Below are 20044 nucleotides of genomic sequence, written 5' to 3' on the forward strand. Positions count from 1 at the left end.
TTGAAGTTTGGATGGAATTCTCTTAGTGACACAAAAATCGATCAAGTCGTCTGGAGTTCTGTTGGGATTGGTTGGCTAATATGTAGGTTCACCTGTTGATATATCTCAGATTAAGATTATTATTACTATTCATTGCCATATACAGTTGTCTGCCTTTCGAGTTTATTAATCTAGATCGCAGTAAGTGTGTTTCGCATTGTATTCGCCTCCAACAATAAACCTATTGCTGAGTGTGTTGAAAAACTCTTGATATTGCTGTTTCTTTATTGTGTGTCGTGGTGCGCTGTAAATAGCACTAACAATCAGTGGACCGTTCCAGTTATCAACGCTAACGCTAGTTGCTTGGATATAAATTTTACGAAATTCATTTATTTGGCAATGCTTATTGATGACCTAATTATAATTTCAGTTCCTCCACATGCGGTGCCATCTGCATGCTTTGTATTATATATCAAGTAGTTTGGAATTTTGATGTAACTTCGATTTATAAAGTGAGCTTCAGATATTAATATTATGTCAATCTTATGATTTGTTATAAAAGCTTTGACCTCATAGGCATGTTGTACTAGCCTGTTGGTGTTCCAAATGGCTATTTTCATGAACATTTAGCGTAGTGCCTATTTGTTCCATTAGTGTATTTAACATGCCTTTTAGTTCCTTTATATCGTTTGTGGTTTCTGTTTAGATCATATTGGTACTCTGTATTTCGTAAACATTCTTGTTACTAGTGACTTAAGCAAAGCTGATACCAGGTCATACAGGTTGTGTAGAGACTTGAGTGAGTGGCTTGCAAGGTTTGCTACAATCTTTATAGTTTGTGGGATGGTTTCCTTCACAAAGGACACATTTGACATCGGCAGATTTTTCCTTGCGAGTGCATTGATTGGTTGGTACTCGCTGGTGCATTTTACATAGCATGGTTTTAGTTGGCAGTATGGTTCCAAATCACTGGGGTATCTGCTTTTTTGGCGAGGCGGTTCGATTATGACCTTATGGTGCATCAAATTATCTGTTTTGTTGCTTTCAGCAGGTTTTAGGTCAATAAAGAACATCAGAAGCTAGGCTTTGGTTTCAGGATGTCTGCTATTCCAAATGTTTGTACCAATATGACCAAGTCCTTCTAACTCTGTTCTTAAATAATTTGTGTCAATCAAGTGGCGCAAATTTTTGAGTACGACCCTGAAACTGCAATCATTCTTCATCTGATATTTCATCTGGTCAACATTTAGAACTTTTAGTTCATAATTATTTTTGGCTTTTAGTTTTAGTAGCCCCATTAGTGAAGTTATGTTTTTTACCACTTGAATAAATATTGGTGGAGGTTAAGGTATCTCTGGTTCCTCAGCGTCTTTGCTTAGAACTTCAAATTTATTAAAAGTAGATGCTGGCGTGTTCAGACTTATTATATTTTTATATTTTATTTACTTTTTAATGCTAATTTGTAGGAGATCAAATTAAAACTTGTTGGCCTTGATAACTTGCTAGGCTGTATATGAGTTTTCTGATAAATTAGAATTATTACTTACCCAGGCACTATCACTTCTTCGGGTATATTGATAAGGGTCCCCATTTTACAATTAATTCTGCAAGCTTGGTAATGCTTGTTAGGTCGTATATCAACTAATAAAAAATTTTGGTTTTTCTGGAGCAGATTAAATAGATCAAGGGGTCCAATAAATTTGTCTATAATAAAAGGAAAACAATTTTTCATCCAATATATTTAATAAACTATATTAAGCACAATAAGAAAATAAAACCTACCTTGAAACTTTCTTTTTTCTGTTGGTGATTCATCTTTTTCTTTGGAAACTGGTACTGAGGAAAGTTCAGAAGAATTCACTATGTTATTTTCTAGGATTAATTGTTTATATCTAAAAAGCATTTTAATAAAACATTTTTGGTATTTGACATTTTATATATCTTCACAGAGTCAACAAGTTATCATAGTCACTGCAACTTGTATTTCCATCTCTATTTGATTTGCATCCCACATGAAAAATGATAATTATACAGTGTGTCCACAGATAGGGTGCTCAAGAGAAGAGATTTTTTTATTTTTAATTTTAGCAAAGAATGTCATTCTCAATAAGAAATTTCACTTGTTCTAAAATCCCTGTTTTAAATTCTAAACTGAAATGAAATAAAACTTAGCATTTTTTTTGTTTTGAAACTTTTAAATAAGCTTTCTCCTCTTGGACATATGGGACACCCCACATGTGGATACACTGTATATACCTCATATTTTACAAATTTCATCACATTGTTAAGTGATATCTTAATTATATTATTAATTTATTCATTATTAATACACTATAATAACTTGAATTTTTTAAACTTTATCTTTCTAACTTTTTTTTAACTTCACAGATTAGTAAGTTATGGTATTACCCTTGTAGGTGATAACTAGTTATGAGAAGGTTACGAAAGATCCGTTCACAAAGATCTGTTCACAATCTGTTCACAATCTGATTTCAGTTTCCCAGAACGGTGAAACCCTTACGCTGCAAAACTTTAAAATTATATATTTTAGAATTGTCGAGTCAATAGTCCCGTGGTCTGTTCTATTTATAAATTTATAGGAAATAAAATCCATTTTAAATGTTGAATTATCATTCATTCATGAACATAACAATATGGAATTTGTAATTTTACTTAACTTTTTCAAGTATTTTTTTTATATTTTAATGATTTCTGAAGATGATTTGAGAAATACAAATCTTAATGTCAACCTTAAACTATATTTTATTCTTAAATTTATAGTAACAATATCGAATTCTACACATAAACAACAATATAATTAAAGTCGTTCTAATGAAAGAATCTGTATGAACGGGTCCTGCATTATCATTAATTCATATACAGATTCGTAAAGATATCAATATTAAACTCTACACATTTGCCTTTACACAACAAATTTAATTAGTCGTTCATATGAACGGATCAATTTAATGAATGACCTGGAAGACCCAGGTCACCGGAACGAACCAGATCTTCCCATCACTAGTGGTGACTAAGTGAATAATGGGTTTAAATATTACTTTATTCTAGAAGTGTCAAAATAAATTGCGGTTGTCATGTTGCACATATTTGCACAAATTTTACTAAATTACTAGTTTTATCAAATAAAAATGATATTTTTATGCAAAGAAAATAAGTGAAATATTTACCGTTCTTGTAGACTATCTTTAAGATCCATGCTAAGTTGTTCAACTCGACGGTAATCATTTGAATACATTACTTTTAAATAATTTTGATCATTTGATATTTTAAATAAGTGATCCATGAGATGTATGTATCGTTTACACAAGATATAACATTTTTCTTGATCATCCTGGCACTGCATTAGCTCTGCCAACATCTTGTTTGAAAAATTGGAGACCCTGTATATACAAAGCTAGTTTATAAATATCTTGAATAACCAATAAAATATATTCATATCAATATAACACACTGTGGGCTTTCACAGTCATTCACATTCTTAGGTGTGCAAGAAATAAAGTTTTGCTGGTATTCTAAGTAGTAGTGTCTCATTTTTCAATTACTGCACCCAGCACTTGATTATGGGTAGATAATCTAAGTCTACAACCAACTACAACATTGATGATAAAAGATGCTAAATGGGGTGGCTGGGACTGTTAAGAATTAGCCTTGTGTTGCATGAATAAAAAATTTGGGGCACAAAAGGAGCAAATTGCATTACATATTTAAGTTCCATATTTTGCATGTTATAATGAGCATTCATAGATATTACAAATTTATGAACCAACTATGTATGAGACAGGTGTGTCTATACCCAAAACAAATAAGACCCTTGAAGAAATGTTGCAAATTTGTATCCTGTTCTTCACTTAGCATGTTTAAGTCCATTAGAAGTTTTAATTTTTTGTTTAGTCAATAAACAAAACTGCTATCAACAGACAACTATTAGTGATGTTAGTACTTATAGATACATTTTTTACTTGTATGCTATAAAAGTAAAGAAATTAGATTTTAAAAGAAACTTCATCACGTGATATTATATCAGAAACTTTTCTAGATCCCTTGAATCGTAATTAATAAGTATTTAACTTATTTAATATGAATAAAAACAATAAGGTAAGTAAGACACATACTGTATATTGATATACCTATTCCTTAAATGTAGGTACACTTACCTGTTAAATTTCTGTAAGCCATTGATAATTTTATCTCTTTGCGCTAGACTATCTAGGCTAGTTAAATTATTTGAAATATATAATTCTTTTAACTTCATTTTTACTAAAAATTAGATCTTTCTTTAACAAATTTTATAAAAACATAACCTCGTTATTAAACGTCAACCAATTACTTGTTTTGAAACTGAAACTGGTGACTGGTATCCCATTGGCATTTAGTCACAGAATAAGTTGAATGATATCATAGCATAGAATAGTATTTAATGACATAGATTTTACACCTATGGCGATCTGTAGTTGAAAATTCAAACCGCAAGCACAGAATAAATAACAATTAATCTATTCTTCAACTAAAAGTACGAATAAAATAGTGCATATTATGTCTGTAGTTGCCGTAAATAAATTAAACCGCGTTAATTTTTCTATGCACACCAGATAAAATGTCACTGAACAGCACTGGTTCCGTTTAAAACATGGCTGATTCCGTCTGCGCGAACGAGATGCGCGTACTTATTTTTTCAAGCAGAGTGGACATTCTGATTGTTTATTATTATGTGCCGCAAGCGTTATTTCGGTCATCCACTGACCTACGTATCTCTATCGTCCAATGAATTTTATATTTTGTATTTGTAGTAACCAAAAACATTATCAAAATGTTATAAAAACCTCTTTCAGATATAACAAGAAACCTAGAAAAATCAAGCCAGTTCGAGAAAACAGTTCTATGAAAACTTACGATGCAAGCATACAATGTTTGATTAAACGTAAAATATATGATTATTTTATTCAAAATTAACACGTTAACCACGGGTATACTAAGTAAAAAAAATACCGCATGGACGAAAGTTTTTTGTGTTTTGTTAAAAAGAAGGCTTACTATGTATTTCTGACATAATATTTCAGTTCTAATATTTCAAAATTTTACGTATTTTTTATTATTTTTGAGACGGTAGGTGTTGAGAGGGAAGCAAAAGCCAAACAGCCACGTAAAGTGATGGGTTCCCACAAATAACAAAGAAATGGAAAGATTTCTTGGTGTAATTATTTGGATGAGTATAGTGCAGCTCCCACGTCTAAAAGCTTATTGGAGTACTAACTTTTTATACGCCAATAAGGTAAAAAATTTCATGGCAAGAAACAGATTCGAACAACTGCTTCAAATGTGGCACTTCAATAACAATGAGGATGTAAGCTTTGCCAATGACAAACTTAAAAAGTTGAGCCCACTAATCAAAAAGTTAATAGAAAGATTTCAGTATGTTCTTGTACCAGGAACTGATATATGTATTAACGAAACTCTTGTTCCTTTTAGAGGCCGTTTAAAATTAAAGCAGTACATTAAAAACAAAAAGAACAAATTTGGAATCAAATTATACAAACTTTGACAAACTGGTGGATATACCTATAATCTACAAGTGTATTGTGGAACCGATGGTACCGGTAATGCAACAGTAAATGTAGTCATGAGTTTGATGGACAATCTTTTGGACAAGGGACGAACCCATTAGGATAACTATTATACTAGAGCGTATCTAGCATTTCAATTGTTGGACAGAAAAACGCATCTTGTTGAAACTGCAAGGACGAACAGAAAACTGAATGCGAAAGAAGTTGTGGCAAAAAAATTAAAAAGACATGAAGTACAGTATTGCCCAAAATAAACAGTACTGAAACTGAAACATAAATGTCTCTTTGTGCGCGCTGTCATATTCAAATTAACTAGTATAGACCCGTCAAGTAATCCTTAAACAATTAATTATTAAAGCCTAATTGTTAAAAATGGTGTTGAGTACAAAGGAGAAAGTGTTTCTTGTGGAGCATTATTTTCGCTCATACGGAATCGGCCGACATAATAGTGCAAGTCTGCAATACGTGTGTGATCAATTCACAGAAAACGTTCTCCAAGTAATGCTGTAATTTTGAAGGTTGTTGAAAAGTTTAGAAATACGAGTGATCTATTGTGCCAACGAAAAGAAAACTCAGGGCGTCCCAGGACAGTTAACAACAACGATAACCATGAACGTGTTTTTGAGAAAATCTTGGAAAATCCGAAAGTCAGCCAGACAAGAACAGCGTTGCATCGTGGCTTAAAACGAACTTCCTTGCAAAGAATCCTCAAGGAGCTGGGTGCATTTTCGTATGTGATTTAGGTACATCAACAATTACATCCCAGGGATTATCACAGTAAAGTGGAATATTGTACCAGAATTCTTGCATTACAGTATGAAAATCCTGAATTTTTGAAAAATGAATGGTTTTCAGACGAATCACATTTTCATTTGTCAGGCCATGTAAGTCGTCGCTCAAATCGATTTCTGGGCTTTGCCAGACCAGATGAAGTTCAAGAAGTTCCTTTACATAGCGCAAAAGTGAGTATCTGGTGTGCAGTTTCGGGACACGGAATCATTGGTCCATACTTTATCGAAGAAAATGGTAGGCAAGTCACACTTAATCAACAGAGATACATACAAGTTTTAACATGCTTTATCCCTGATCTACGTCAATTTTGTCGTGCACTTAATTTGGCATTTCGAGACCAATTTTTCCAGCAGGATGGGGCAACTTGCCATACTGCTGTCGCCGTTTGCCAATTTTTTCAGGGACATTTTCCAAACAAAGTCATTTCACGATTTACTGACTTCCCCTATCCTGCACATTCTCCAGACGCATACATTTATTGCATGGCTAAGACTACCGTTATTAAACGGGTACCACAAATCATCAATGAGTTAAAGGATGCTGTTAGAGCCTTCTTCGCAGACTTGAGACAACTTTTATTCCATAACATTACGAGAAATCTGGAATATCGGTATGAAGTCTGTCTTGAGAGAGAAGGAGCTCATTTAGAACATGTTATAAAGTGTCAATAATATGTATTTTTTAAAACAATAAAATAATTACAAGTTCAGTACTGTTTATTTTGGGCCATACTGTATTTGCCCAGGAAAGTAATACTGACGTCGTTATGATGAAATGGAAAGATACCAGAGATGTAATGATGTTGACCACCAACATCCGTGGTAGTGAAACAACGTGGAAAAGAGATCGAAAAACCAAAAGCCATTGCAGATTATAACAAAGCCAAAGCTTATATTGATGTTTCGGATCAACTGAAAGCATGTTCACATTCTCTTAGAAAAGGAACTAAATAGTATCGGAAGTTAGCAATCGAGCTAATTTTAGGTTCCGCTTTATCGAATGCATACTTTTGTTTTAAGGAAATAACAAAAAATAAAATGTAAATTACTGAATTCAGAGAGCATCTCGTCTTGACACTTTTAAATGTAACTCATGAGATTGCATCAGCCAAGAACATCCAAAATGATAAGCATCATGTATTACAAGAGCATGCTAAAGGTCGATGTGTTGTGTGCTATGCTTTAAAAAAAGAAACTTTAGGACGGCAAAAAGCACAAAGCAAAACTCCAAGAACTAAATGACAATGCACATCTTGTAAAATGAGTTTTTGTATTTTATGTTTTTTTGAAATGCATTCTGCTACAAAATAAAAGTAATGCGAGTTTTTTACATTTATATAAAAGTAGGTATATAACTGTTTATTTTTGTAAACAAGTTTATGCTAAAAAATGTTTTGTTTACATTCTATTCATTTTATTTCTTAAATACATTATTTCCTTATTGATGACAATTAGTTGACTAGATATACTGAATATATCTAAATATTCCAGAGCGGTTCATATTAGATGTATCTATAAACGGCTATTTATCGATTTTCATAAACTTATCCCTATCGTGTGACATTCCAGTGAGCCGTCTTATTTTCTATTTGACATGAGACGTCTATTGGTGTCACGCCGGTCTAAGTTTACAGGACAGTGAGACATTGCGTTTAATATTTTACCATGCTTCTTTTTCGCGTGCGATATCAGAATTATCCGACGTTGGCGATCGCCATTGCAAAGGCTTCTCGATCTTCTGCAATATGGAATAATTGTCCTGCATTTGATATCTGTGTCCATTCACGAATGTTTTTTAACCAAGAAACTTGTTTTCTTCCTACACCTCTACGGCCCTCTATTTTGCCTTTAAGGATCAGTTGTAAAAGTTTATATCGACTTCCCCTTACTATATGTCCCAGATAAGACATTTTTCGATGTTTAACAGTCTTCAGCAGTTCTCTATCTTTGTTGACGCTCCTTAGTACTTCTTTATTAGTTTTCCTTGCTGTCCAAGGTATCTTTAGCATTCGTCTATGAACTCACATTTCCAATGCTTCAATTTTGTTGATGATCGATACTTTTAGCGTCCACACTTCTGCACTATACAAAAGTACGGACCAAACATAGCACTTAACCATTCTTTGTCTTAGTTCTAAACTGAGATGATTATTGCAAAGAAATGACTTCTTTTTCACAAAAGTAGTTTTAGTCACTGCTATTCTACGTTTTATTTCTATGTCTGGATCGAGTTGGTCCGTTATCACAGTTCCCAAATATGTCATTTTGTGAACTTTCTCAACTTGGACTCCGTTTAATTGAAGTTTTGCATCGGGATGTGGGTCACGACTAAACACTAAAAATTTGATTTTGTTTGAGTTTATTTTAATGCCCATTTCCTCTCCTACCTGGTGAATACGATCAAGCACAATTTGGAGACCTTCAATATTATCTGACAGAATTACCGTATCGTCTGCATATCTAATCACATTAAGTAGTTGCCGGTTGAGTTTTATTCCATATGGTTGTCTCTCAAACATTGAACAATGTTGACGACAAAATCAACCTTGTCTGACTCCTCGTTGTATGAAGATTTCATCGGTGTAGTTATCTCCAATTTTAACGATAGCAGTTTGATTCCAGTACAAATTTTTATTGACACGAATATCCTTGTTATCTATTCCGATATTTTTCAGTATTTGCATTAATTTTACATGCTGTACTTTATCGAATGCCTTTTCGAAGTCCACGAAATATGCAAATACATCTTTTCTTTGGTCACGGCATTTTTGTAATAGGATGTTAAGCGCAAAAAGTGCCTCCCTGGTTCCCATAGCAGTTCTAAAACCAAATTGGGTATCTTCGAGATCTTCTTCGCATTTGCGTCTAATTCTGTTGTGAAGTATTCTTAGGAAAATTTTAAGAGTGTGGCTCATTAGGCTAATTAATCGATATTCTGAGCATTTTCTTGCATTGTGTTTTTTAGGTATTGCGACAAAGACGGATTTGAGCCAATCTGTGGGAATCACTCCGGTGTTATATATTGAATTAAAAAGTCTTATGTTATCATCCATGCAACTTAGTTGGTGTATCATCTGGACCACAAGCTTTTCTAATTTTAGCATTATGTATTGCGTGTTCTACCTCGCATTTCATAATTTCTGGGCCGTCAGTACAGTTTTGGTAGAATTCGGCAATATTATTCCTGTCATCTTCAAACAACTTTGATATATACAGGTGTCATTATTTTCTTATTTAGTGCTCATTTACAATAATTTTGTTATTATTGTCAACAAGTACAGAGGGCACTCGTTTTTTAAATATGTTACTTATTTCTTTTAGATTTTTGTGCATATTAAATAAGTCGTGTTTAGATATTACATCCTCCATTTCGTCGCACCTTTCTCTAATGCATTTTTCTTTGGCTAATTTGATCTCCTTTTTTATTCTTCTCTGCAGCTGTCTATATTCTGTTTCATTAGATTTTATCAGTCGACGTTGTTCCATTATTTTCAAGATGTCGTCTGTCATCGATTTATTTTTCTTGATTAAGTTTTTTCTATAATCATTGTTTGTGGAGATTTCATTAACTTGGTTTTTAAATTCACTCCATAGTTCTTCTGGATGTTCTAGTTGTTCTCCGATGTTTTTTATTCTATTGTTAAATTCTTTTTTAATGTTATGTTTTATGTTTATATTGTCAAAGTTAAGTACATTGGTTTTTGGTTTTTGTCGCTGAATTCGTTTTAACCTTAGTTTAATATCTGCTACAAGTGGTTGATGATCAGATCCAATATCTGCCCCAGGAAATGTAGTGACTTTTTTGACGGCATTTCGGAAACGCTTATTTACAAGTATATAGTCTATTTGAAATGATGAAAGAACTGGACGTAGAAGCTTGAAAGATAGGCCTTAATATGAATTACAGCAAGACCAAAATCATAACAAATACAGATGAAGACATCACAATGAGGATCAGACAAGATGAAATAGAACAAGTTCAGGATTATATATATCTGGGTCAAATTATAAAACAAAGAAAACCAAACAGCAGTGGCGGCTTTTGGGGGTAGGCAGGATATGCCGGGCCTACCCAATAATTTTAAGAGCTTTAAAATTGAAAAACATATATTCAAAAATTATGTTTTTAAATGTACTAAATCACTCAATACATTAGCGTCCGTCAAAACAACTATGTTATTATATTACCACAGAAAGCATCGAATCGTATTCAGGCTTTTTAAATGTCATTAATAGGCCCGATCGGAACTGGCCGACCCATCTCACATAAGATCCCCGTACAAAAAGCGTTTGAAGTTAAGCAGCTTGCCGGACAACGATTTATATTGTCGTGTTTATGCTTGCTGTTTAGGCACCAGACGATCCGGCCTACGACGACCATCGTTGTCACTTGTACGTAATTATCGAATTGTAATATAAATTTTCTTTTAAATTATGATAAAAAATATGTAACATAATCTATAATAACATATTTTTATAACATATTTTTAAACAAACATCACCATTGCAAACAAGTGCATGGTTGCCCAAATAAATTTTAAAAAATTCGTATAATTCGAAGAAAAAAAAATCACATTTGCATGATTTCTATATCGCCTGATTGTATGCAACTTATATATGTGAGATTGTTTTATAACTGATACATAAAAATGAGTTTTTATGACGCTTTACCAGGTTGCAGTAGTAGTAATGTAATACTTTTAATTGCTCTTGGTATGATGTCTACAAATGGTTGTCTGGAAGTATTACGAAAATCAGACTATATTGTTGGTCGTGTTTGTTATTTTCTAATAAGAAATATGTATGGAATTGTGAAGGATACTTTGATTTAAAAAAATATGTCTAATTCCTTAAAAAACATTCCAGTTGCAAGGAACAGTTAAGTAATTTCCTGTCCTTTAAGGATGTACAGAAAAGGGCATTTTCTATTCGCGATTTGCTAGATGAAAAATTAAAAATCGCAAAAATTAGATACAACGCAGAAGTTAAAATAAAGAGAAAAATCATTAAAAAATTAGTTAGGGGAGGGTCATGACCCCGTAACCCCTCCCTCTGAATCCGTCACTGATTACACATAGCTATTAATATGTAATTTGCTGGCTTGGCCTATCCAAAATTTTACCACACCAGCCGCCACTACCAAACAGCAGAGATAAAAAGACGAGTTAGACTGGCATGGGCGGCATTTGGCAAACTAAGCTACATTCTTAAAAACAAAAGATATCCCCAGCATCTTAAGACCAAAGTATACAATCAATGCGTACTCGCTGTTCTCACTTATGGTTCCCAAACGTGGACATTTACAAAAGCAAACATGGACAAAATCATAAAAACCCAAAGAGCAATGGAAAGACAAATATTGCGCATAAGATTAATGGATAAAAAGAGAAACGAGTGGATAAGAGAGAAAACAAAAGTGAGGGATGTTAGACAAGAAGTTGCAAAATTGAAATGGAGATTTGCAGGACACAATATAAGACAAAAAGAAGACCGATGGAACAAAATTCTTATAAGTTGGAGACCGTGGGAATATAAACGAAGCAGAGGAAGGCCCCAAATGAGATGGGCAGATGATATCAAGAAGCACGTGGGCTCTAGGTGGATGACTATAGCGACAGACAGTGCTCTAGCGAAATGCTCTGTTTATTTTCTTCAAATTTGTTGTTTAAGGGTTTTGTGTCAGCAGTTAATGAATGATTTTTAGTAAAATAGTTTATCGGGAGCTTTGTCAATTTAGTATTATATGTGTTTAGTAATATAATTTTCATAGAAAATGTTATATGTTTGAAATTAGATATTAATAATCTTATTGATAATTTTGTAAAAATTGAAACAAGGAGAATTTATTTTTTTTTAACTATTTACATGGAGTTCTACTAAATTTTATACAATTGCCAAAAGATTAAATAAATATAATTTAATTAAAAAAAAAACGAAGGGCGTCTATACTACAGTTTTGTATACAGTAGTTTTGCGGGGGGGGGCACCTTATACTCTATCACCGGGACTGCTCTCTGCAATCAATGATGAATAAGATTACAATTCTACACGTCCAACTTTAAATAGGCTTTTGCATGACATTAGCTTTGAGTATAAGACAGTTTATTCCAAAGAAATAGGGTACCTATTCCCGTGACTTTGAACCGTCCAGGTATTTGACATGTTCTTTGAGTTTTATGGACTTCGATAACTAAAACCTCTATGTTTCCTGCAGTGGGTTCGGTGAACTTTTTAAATTATTAACAATTTAAGCCCTAAAATGGATCATTTTAAGAACTTTCGTCTACTAATAAAATGTAAAACACTTTTAACGAATTTGGAAATAATTATACGATGATACACGTTAAAAACTTTACTGGTGATTTTTGAATGTTAATTTATTAATTTTATGTTTAGAAAACTGTAAAAAAACCTAAGAATTCTTAATTTTTAATAAATGTTAATAACTATTGTAAACAATGAACCTACAAATAGAACAAAATCTGGTATTGATACTATAAACTAGGAATTTGCAACATATAAAACGCAAAGAATCACTATCTACTATCACTTTTTTTTTAAATACTTGGCATTCTTCTACTGGCGCTACAACCCTGTGTGAGTCTTGGTCTGCTTAACAACGTTCTTCCATTCTGCCCTGTCGGATACCTTCCTTCGCTACTGCCTGATGTACATGGTTTTAAGATCTTGCTCTCTCTATATTGTCTATGTATCTTTTACGGGGCCTCCCTCTTGTTATATTTCCTCGGGGTTTCCATCTCTGGATTACTTTTACAGCTCGATTATCTGGCATTCTTTCAAGTTGGCCAAGCCAGTATAGTCTTTGTAACTTTACAAAATCTGAGCACTTGAGAAGAACAAGTAGCAAATTTTATGTAAGAAAAGTGCACCGGTTTGACTCTAGGACCGAAATTGACGCCAATATGTCCGATTAAAGAATGTTTAAATGATGAACAAATAATACAAAAAATTATAGTTTTTTCCATTTTCCGGCCAAACGGTACATTTTCTCATAGAGGTATATATGTATATATTTTTTGAGTCAGACCGTCAGGATTAATCGGAATAAATTAAATTTGGAACGAAATACTAAGTTTTTATTTTCACGAAATTTGCAGGACATGTAGACCTCCAACTGGAATTTTTTTTCACGAACCGTAAGATGTAGAAAAAATCTGAGCCCTTGAGAAGAAAAAGTAGGAAATTTTATGTAGGAAAAGTGCACCGGTTTGACTCTTGGACCGAAATTGACGCCAATATATCCGATTAAACATTTTTGGGCAAATTTCAATTTTAGGAAATTGTTTCTTTTAATATTAATATATACACTAGGTCTAGCTTATTCCAAATATGTGATTTTTTTCTATCCCCTACCCACAGTTTGGCAAAAAAATGGACAAAATCGAATTAATAATTTTCAGTTTTTTCCATTTTCCGGCCAAACGGTCCATTTTCTCATAAGGGTATGTATATATTTTTTGAATCAGTACGTCAGGCTTAATCGAAATAAATTAAATTTGGAATGAAATATTAAGTTTTTATTTTCACGAAATTTGCAGGACATGTATACCTCCAACTGGAATTTTTTCTCACGAACCGTAAGAGGTAGAAAAAATCTGAGCTCTTGAGAAGAACAAGCAGCAAATTTTATGTAAGAAAACTGCACCGGTTTGACTCTAGGACCGAAATTGACGCCAATATATCCGATTAAAGGATGTTTAAATGATGAACAAATAATACAAAAAATTATAGTTTTTTCCATTTTCCGGCCAAACGGTGCATTTTATAATTAAGGTATGTATATATTTTTCGAATCAAACAGTCAGGCTTAATCGAAATAAATTAAATTTGGAACGAAATACTAAGTTTTTATTTTCACGAAATTTGCAGGACATGTAGAATACCAACTGGAATTTTTTCTCACGAACCGTAAGATGTAGAAAAAATCTGAGCCCTTGAGAAGAAGAAGCAGCAAATTTTATGTAAGAAAAGTGCACCGTTTTGACTCTAGGACCGAAATTGACGCCAATATGCCCGATTATTGAATTTTGAAAAAAATCCAAGGGTACCCCCTTTAAACATTTTTGGGCAAATTTCAATTTTATGAAATTGTTTCTTTTAATATTAATTTATACACTAGGTCTAGCTTATTCCAAATATGTGATTTTTTCTATCCCCTACCCACAGTTTGGCAAAAAAATGGACAAAATCGAATTAATAATTTTCAGTTTTTTCCGTTTTCCGGCCAAACGGTGCATTTTCTCATAAGGCTATGTATAAATTTTTTGAATCAGTACGTCGGGCGTAATCGGAATAAATTAAATTTGGAACGAAATACTAAGTTTTTATTTTCACAAAGTTTGCAGGACATGTAGACCTCCAACTGAAATTTTTTCTCACAAACCGATACAGGTAGAAAAAATCTGAGCCCTTGAGAAGAACAAGTAGCAAATTTTATGCAAGAAAAGTGCACCGGTTTGACTCTAGGACCGAAATTGACGCCAATATGCCCGATTATTGAATTTTGAAAAAAATCCAAGGGTACCCTCTTTAAACATTTTTGGGCAAATTTCAATTTTAGGAAATTGTTTCTTTTAATATTAATATATACACTAGGTCTAGCTTATTCCACAAAATATGTGTTTTTTTTCTATCCCCTACGCACAGTTTGGCAAAAAAATGGACAAAATCGAATTAATAATTTTCAGTTTTTTCCATTTTCCGGCCAAACGGTCCATTTTCTCATAGGGGTATGTATATATTTTTTGAATCAGTACGTCAGGCTTAATCGAAATAAATTAAATTTGGAACGAAATATTAGGTTTTTATTTTCACGAAATTTGCAGGACATGTATATCTCCAACTGGAATTTTTTCTCACGAACCGTGAGAGGTAGAAAAAATCTGAGCCCTTGAGAAGAACAAGTAGGAAATTTTATGTAAGAAAAGTGCACCGGTTTGACTCTAGGACCGAAATTGGCGCCAATATATCCGATTAAATGATGTTTAAATGATGAACAAATAATACAAAAAATTATAGTTATTTCCATTTTCCGGCCAAACGGTGCATTTTATCATTAGGGTCTGTATATATTTTTTGAATCAGACAGTCAGGCTTAATCGAAATAAATTAAATTTGGAACGAAATACTAAGTTTTTATTTTCACGAAATTTGCAGGACATGTAGACCTCCAACTGGAATTTTTTCTCACGAACCGTAAGATGTAGAAAAAATCTGAGCCCTTGAGAAGAACAAGTAGCAAATTTTATGTAAGAAAAGTGCACCGTTTTGACTCTAGGGCCGAAATTGACGCCAATATGCCCGATTATTGAATTTTGAAAAAAATCCAAGGGTACCCCCTTTAAACATTTTTGGGCAAATTTCAATTTTATGAAATTGTTTCTTTTAATATTAATATATACACTAGGTCTAGCTTATTCCAAATATGTGTTTTTTTTCTATCCCCTACCCACAGTTTGGCAAAAAAGACAAAATCGAATTAATAATTTTCAGTTGTTTCCATTTTCCGGCCAAACGGTCCATTTTCTCATAAGGGTATGTATATATTTTTTGAATCAGTACATCAGGCTTAATCGAAATAAATTAAATTTGGAACGAAATATTAAGTTTTTATTTTCACGAAATTTGCAGGACATGTATACCTTCAACTGGAATTTTTTCTCACGAACCGTGAGAGGTAGAAAAAATCTGAGCCCTTGAGAAGAACAAGTAGCAAATTTTATGTAAGAAAAGTGCACCGGTTTGACTCTAGGACCGAAATTGACGCCAATATATCCGATTAAATGAGGTTTAAATGATGAACGAATAATACAAAAAATTATAGTTTTTTCCATTTTCCGACCAAACGGTGCATTTTATCATTAGGGTATGTATATATTTTTTGAATCAGACAGTCAGGCTTAATCGAAATAAATTAAATTTGGAACGAAATACTAAGTTTTTATTTTCACGAAATTTGAATTCATTCAAGAACAAGTCAAAACTCCACCCAAATAGGTTGCCTAGAATCACTGTGAAAACTAGACTACACAAGCAGTTATTATGCTGTCAAACCACTTATCGCTTCCTTATAGTCCAAGAGATAGAGCCGAAATTTTGAACTGATCAGTAATATGACATTTCTCTATTGAAATATATTCATTGTAACTGGGTTAAGACTTTGCCTTACAGGCGGACGCCCCTCGTGGTACAGGGGGTGGCTATACAGGGATGAAGTTGTAATTTTTTTCAGAAAAATTAACAATCGATAATATGGCTGAAAATTTGCCCAGAGTAAGATCTTGGTATAACCAGACGAAATCCCAAAGGGCGGACGCGAGAGTGGATACATAAGGGGTGGCGGACAGGGGTGAAATTGCAATTTTTTGGGGAAAAATTAACGATAAGTAATATGTCCGCCATTTTCATGGCTCATTATTTAGCCCCTAAAAACTCTAAATCCAAAAGGGCGGACAGCTGGGTTGGTACAGAGAGCCATAAAACGGGGTCAAATGTACCACTTGCCTGCACATTTTAGGTCTCGGTAACAATTTTCAAACTGATTTTATTATGATATTTTTATACCGATTGATTTGAAAATTTGTATGCTCACTTCTGTTACTATTCTGAGAAGCGTCAAGTAGAATTTTCCTCAAAATTTTCCAAAAAAATTTCCGTAAATGAAAATTTTCGTAATTTTTTGAGGTAAAATCTAATTTATAGAATCCTTTCTATTTTCTGTAAGTTATACCATGATTTTTTTCCAAAAATTTTCAAACGATTTTTCCGATAAGAAAAAAAAAATAGAAAAACTTTTCTAAAACATTTGATAAAACTCTACGTCATCGTCTGAATCTTTTATAGAATATTTTGTAGTTTTAAAATTATATTATGATAATGTTTTTTTTCAAACTAAAGTCATATTTACTTTACAAATCACATTTTTTTCTTAAATATAAATATTTTACGAATTAATTTTTAATTGAATAAATGTTGATATTTGAAATTTTATTAAATTAAAGTAATTTTATAATGTTAACTATTAAATATTTTTGGTATAAGAAATAGTAATTTTACTTATTTTTTATTACAATAAAAAGGTTTTTAAATTTATATTGCATAAATAATGGTTGTTCAAATATAAGAAAAATTTGATGTATTATTACATTAATAATCAAATACAAAATATATTATTTCTATTTATCAATAGGTAAAATTCAATTTGTAGAATTCCTTTAACATTTTACAAATAATTATTAATAAAAATCAATTTAATAGTGGAATTATCAGTTTTTTTAAGTTTTGAAATTTACTTTGTACTTAGATATTTTCAATATTTTTTTTAACTTTCAAATTGATTGAATTTTTTTTTCATTAGTTAATTATAATTTTATAAATTCTGTTTGGACATTAATTTTGCATCATTATTATTTTAAAATATTAAAATAATAATGATGCGCGTTCCATTTAGATCAGTAATTCTAGACGCATGCGCTAAATGTAATAAGTATCAAGACGCTTTTATCCAACTTGGTGAAACTGACTTCGATTGTAATGAAGTTTTTGAAACCTTAGAAACTTGCATATGTCACGTATATGGAACAGGACTGACGAGAACAATTCCAAAAAGAAAAGTAAACGATGTCAGATTTTCACTATTTAACCGGCAGTATAAGTTGCATGATATGAACGAGCCTTTAAAAAAAAAAAAAACTAAAAAATTTCGATGCTTCAAGCTTACCACCATGTCAAGATGAATAACACCAACATCTACTGCGAGCCCATTATATTTCAAATATTTGGACAAATGCTCATAAAAAAGTACCAACAGAATTGATTGTTGAAGAACATGGTTGGGAGTTTGAAGATGAAACATATAAATTCAAATGGTTTAGTGGACCTCAGATGCCAGAATCAATTCGAGTAGTGATTGAAAATGAAGCAGATAATGAATGTGATATTATTGAAAGTGACGAAGGTGATGAATGTGAAGACATCAGTGAGAGTGAGAAAAATGACGAAATTTTTAAAGTTTTTCTAAATTTTTTTTTCTTATCGGAAAAATCGTTTGAAAATTTTTGGAAAAATTCATGGTATAACTGACAGAAAATCGAAAGGATTCTACAAATTAGATTTTACCTCAAAAAATTACGAAAATTTTCATTTACGGAAATTTTTTTGGAAAACTCTACTTGACGCTTTTCAGAATAGTAACAGAAGTGAGCATACAAATTTTCAAATCAATCGGTATAAAAATATCATAATAAAATCAGTTTGAAAATTGTTACCGAGACCTAAAATGCGCAGGCAAGTGGTACATTTGACCCCGTTTTATGGCTCTCTGTACCAACCCAGCTGTCCGCTCTTTTGGATTTAGAGTTTTTAGGGGCTAAATAATGAGCCATAAAAATGGCGGACATATTACTTATCGGTAATTTTTCTCCAAAAAATTGCAATTTCACCCCTGTCCGCCACCCCTTATGTATCCACTCTCGCGTCCGCCCTTTGGGATTTCGTCTAGTTATACCAAGATCTTACTCTGGGCAAATTTTCAGCCATATTATCGATCGTTAATTTTTCCGAAAAAAATTACAACTTCATCCCTGTATAGCCACCCCCTGTACCACGAGGGGCGTCCGCCTGTAATAAAAAGTCTTAACCCAGTTACAATGAATATATTCCAATAGAGAAATGTCATATTACTGATCAGTTCAAAATGTCGGCTCTATCTCTCCGACTATTAGGCAAGCTCCTCTTTCCTTTAAAGGAGACAGATAGTTGAACGATATTTTATACAATGTCTATCACCGGGTATGGATTTATTTTTGTCCAAGTTTTATATTGGTCCACTATTTCAAATGCAGTTCAAACAGACATATATTAAATTGTATGTTCCGTTTTAAATTCGTTCAATCTGTATATCCCAAGGCATTAATAGAAGCTTTGACAAACTAAGGCATTGACAAACCATACATAGATACTTTAGCAAATATACGCAGACAAGCAAAAGCTAAGGTAGAAATTTATGAAAACACTGCAGAATTTTCCACTACCAGAGGTGTTCGACAAAGAAACGCAATATTACCAAAGCTCTTCACTGCAACTCTAGAAAATATATTTAGCAAAATGAACTGGCAGAACAAATGCCTATCTATTGATGGAGAATACATCAGCCATCTAAGATTTGCAGACGACATTGTTCTGATTGCTAATAATCCTGCAGAATTACAAGAACTACAAGACCTAAATGCAGTTAGCAATAAAGTTAGTCTAAAAATGAACTTGACAAAAACAAAAACTATGTATAACGAGCTAGAGGATGTCCAAGATGTAATAATAAACACTGCACTTATAGACAGTAGCCGAGTATGTATACCTGGGACAATTAATACATAAATCTGGGTCCCTACTTCCAGAAATCAACAGAAGAATGAAACTGGCTTAGGCATATTTTGGTAGAAATGCAGTTATATTCAAATTGAAGATGTCACTCCACCTTAAGAAAAAAACATTCGATCAGTGTATATTACCAATCATGACATATGGCTGCGAAACTTGGATACTAAGAAAGAGATAATACCGAAACTCTAAGGTCAATGGAGCGATGTATACTAGGAATAACAAAGAGAGATCAAAAAAGAATATAATGGATCAAACAGAAAAACAAGGTCACTGATGTCATCCACGGAATTA

At 32.6% G+C, this 20044-nt stretch overlaps 1 protein-coding gene across 1 annotated transcript in view; it reads right to left on the reverse strand.

Annotated features, from left to right (window-relative positions):
- LOC140452438 (uncharacterized) overlaps positions 1–4353 on the reverse strand; it is a 58114-nt gene extending 53761 nt beyond the window's left edge. The window contains exons 1-4 of the mRNA XM_072546703.1: positions 4155–4353; positions 3168–3380; positions 1762–1871; positions 1527–1683 (exon numbers count right to left, since the gene is read on the reverse strand). Of these exons, the coding sequence (XP_072402804.1) occupies positions 1527–1683; positions 1762–1871; positions 3168–3380; positions 4155–4252 (578 nt within the window). The 5' untranslated portion in view covers positions 4253–4353. The remainder of the gene's footprint in view (positions 1–1526; positions 1684–1761; positions 1872–3167; positions 3381–4154) is intronic.
- Between the last annotated feature and the right edge of the window lie 15691 nt (positions 4354–20044).

This window comes from Diabrotica undecimpunctata, chromosome 10 (genome assembly GCF_040954645.1).
Source record: "Diabrotica undecimpunctata isolate CICGRU chromosome 10, icDiaUnde3, whole genome shotgun sequence".
NCBI classification, from domain to species: Eukaryota; Metazoa; Arthropoda; class Insecta; order Coleoptera; family Chrysomelidae; genus Diabrotica; species Diabrotica undecimpunctata.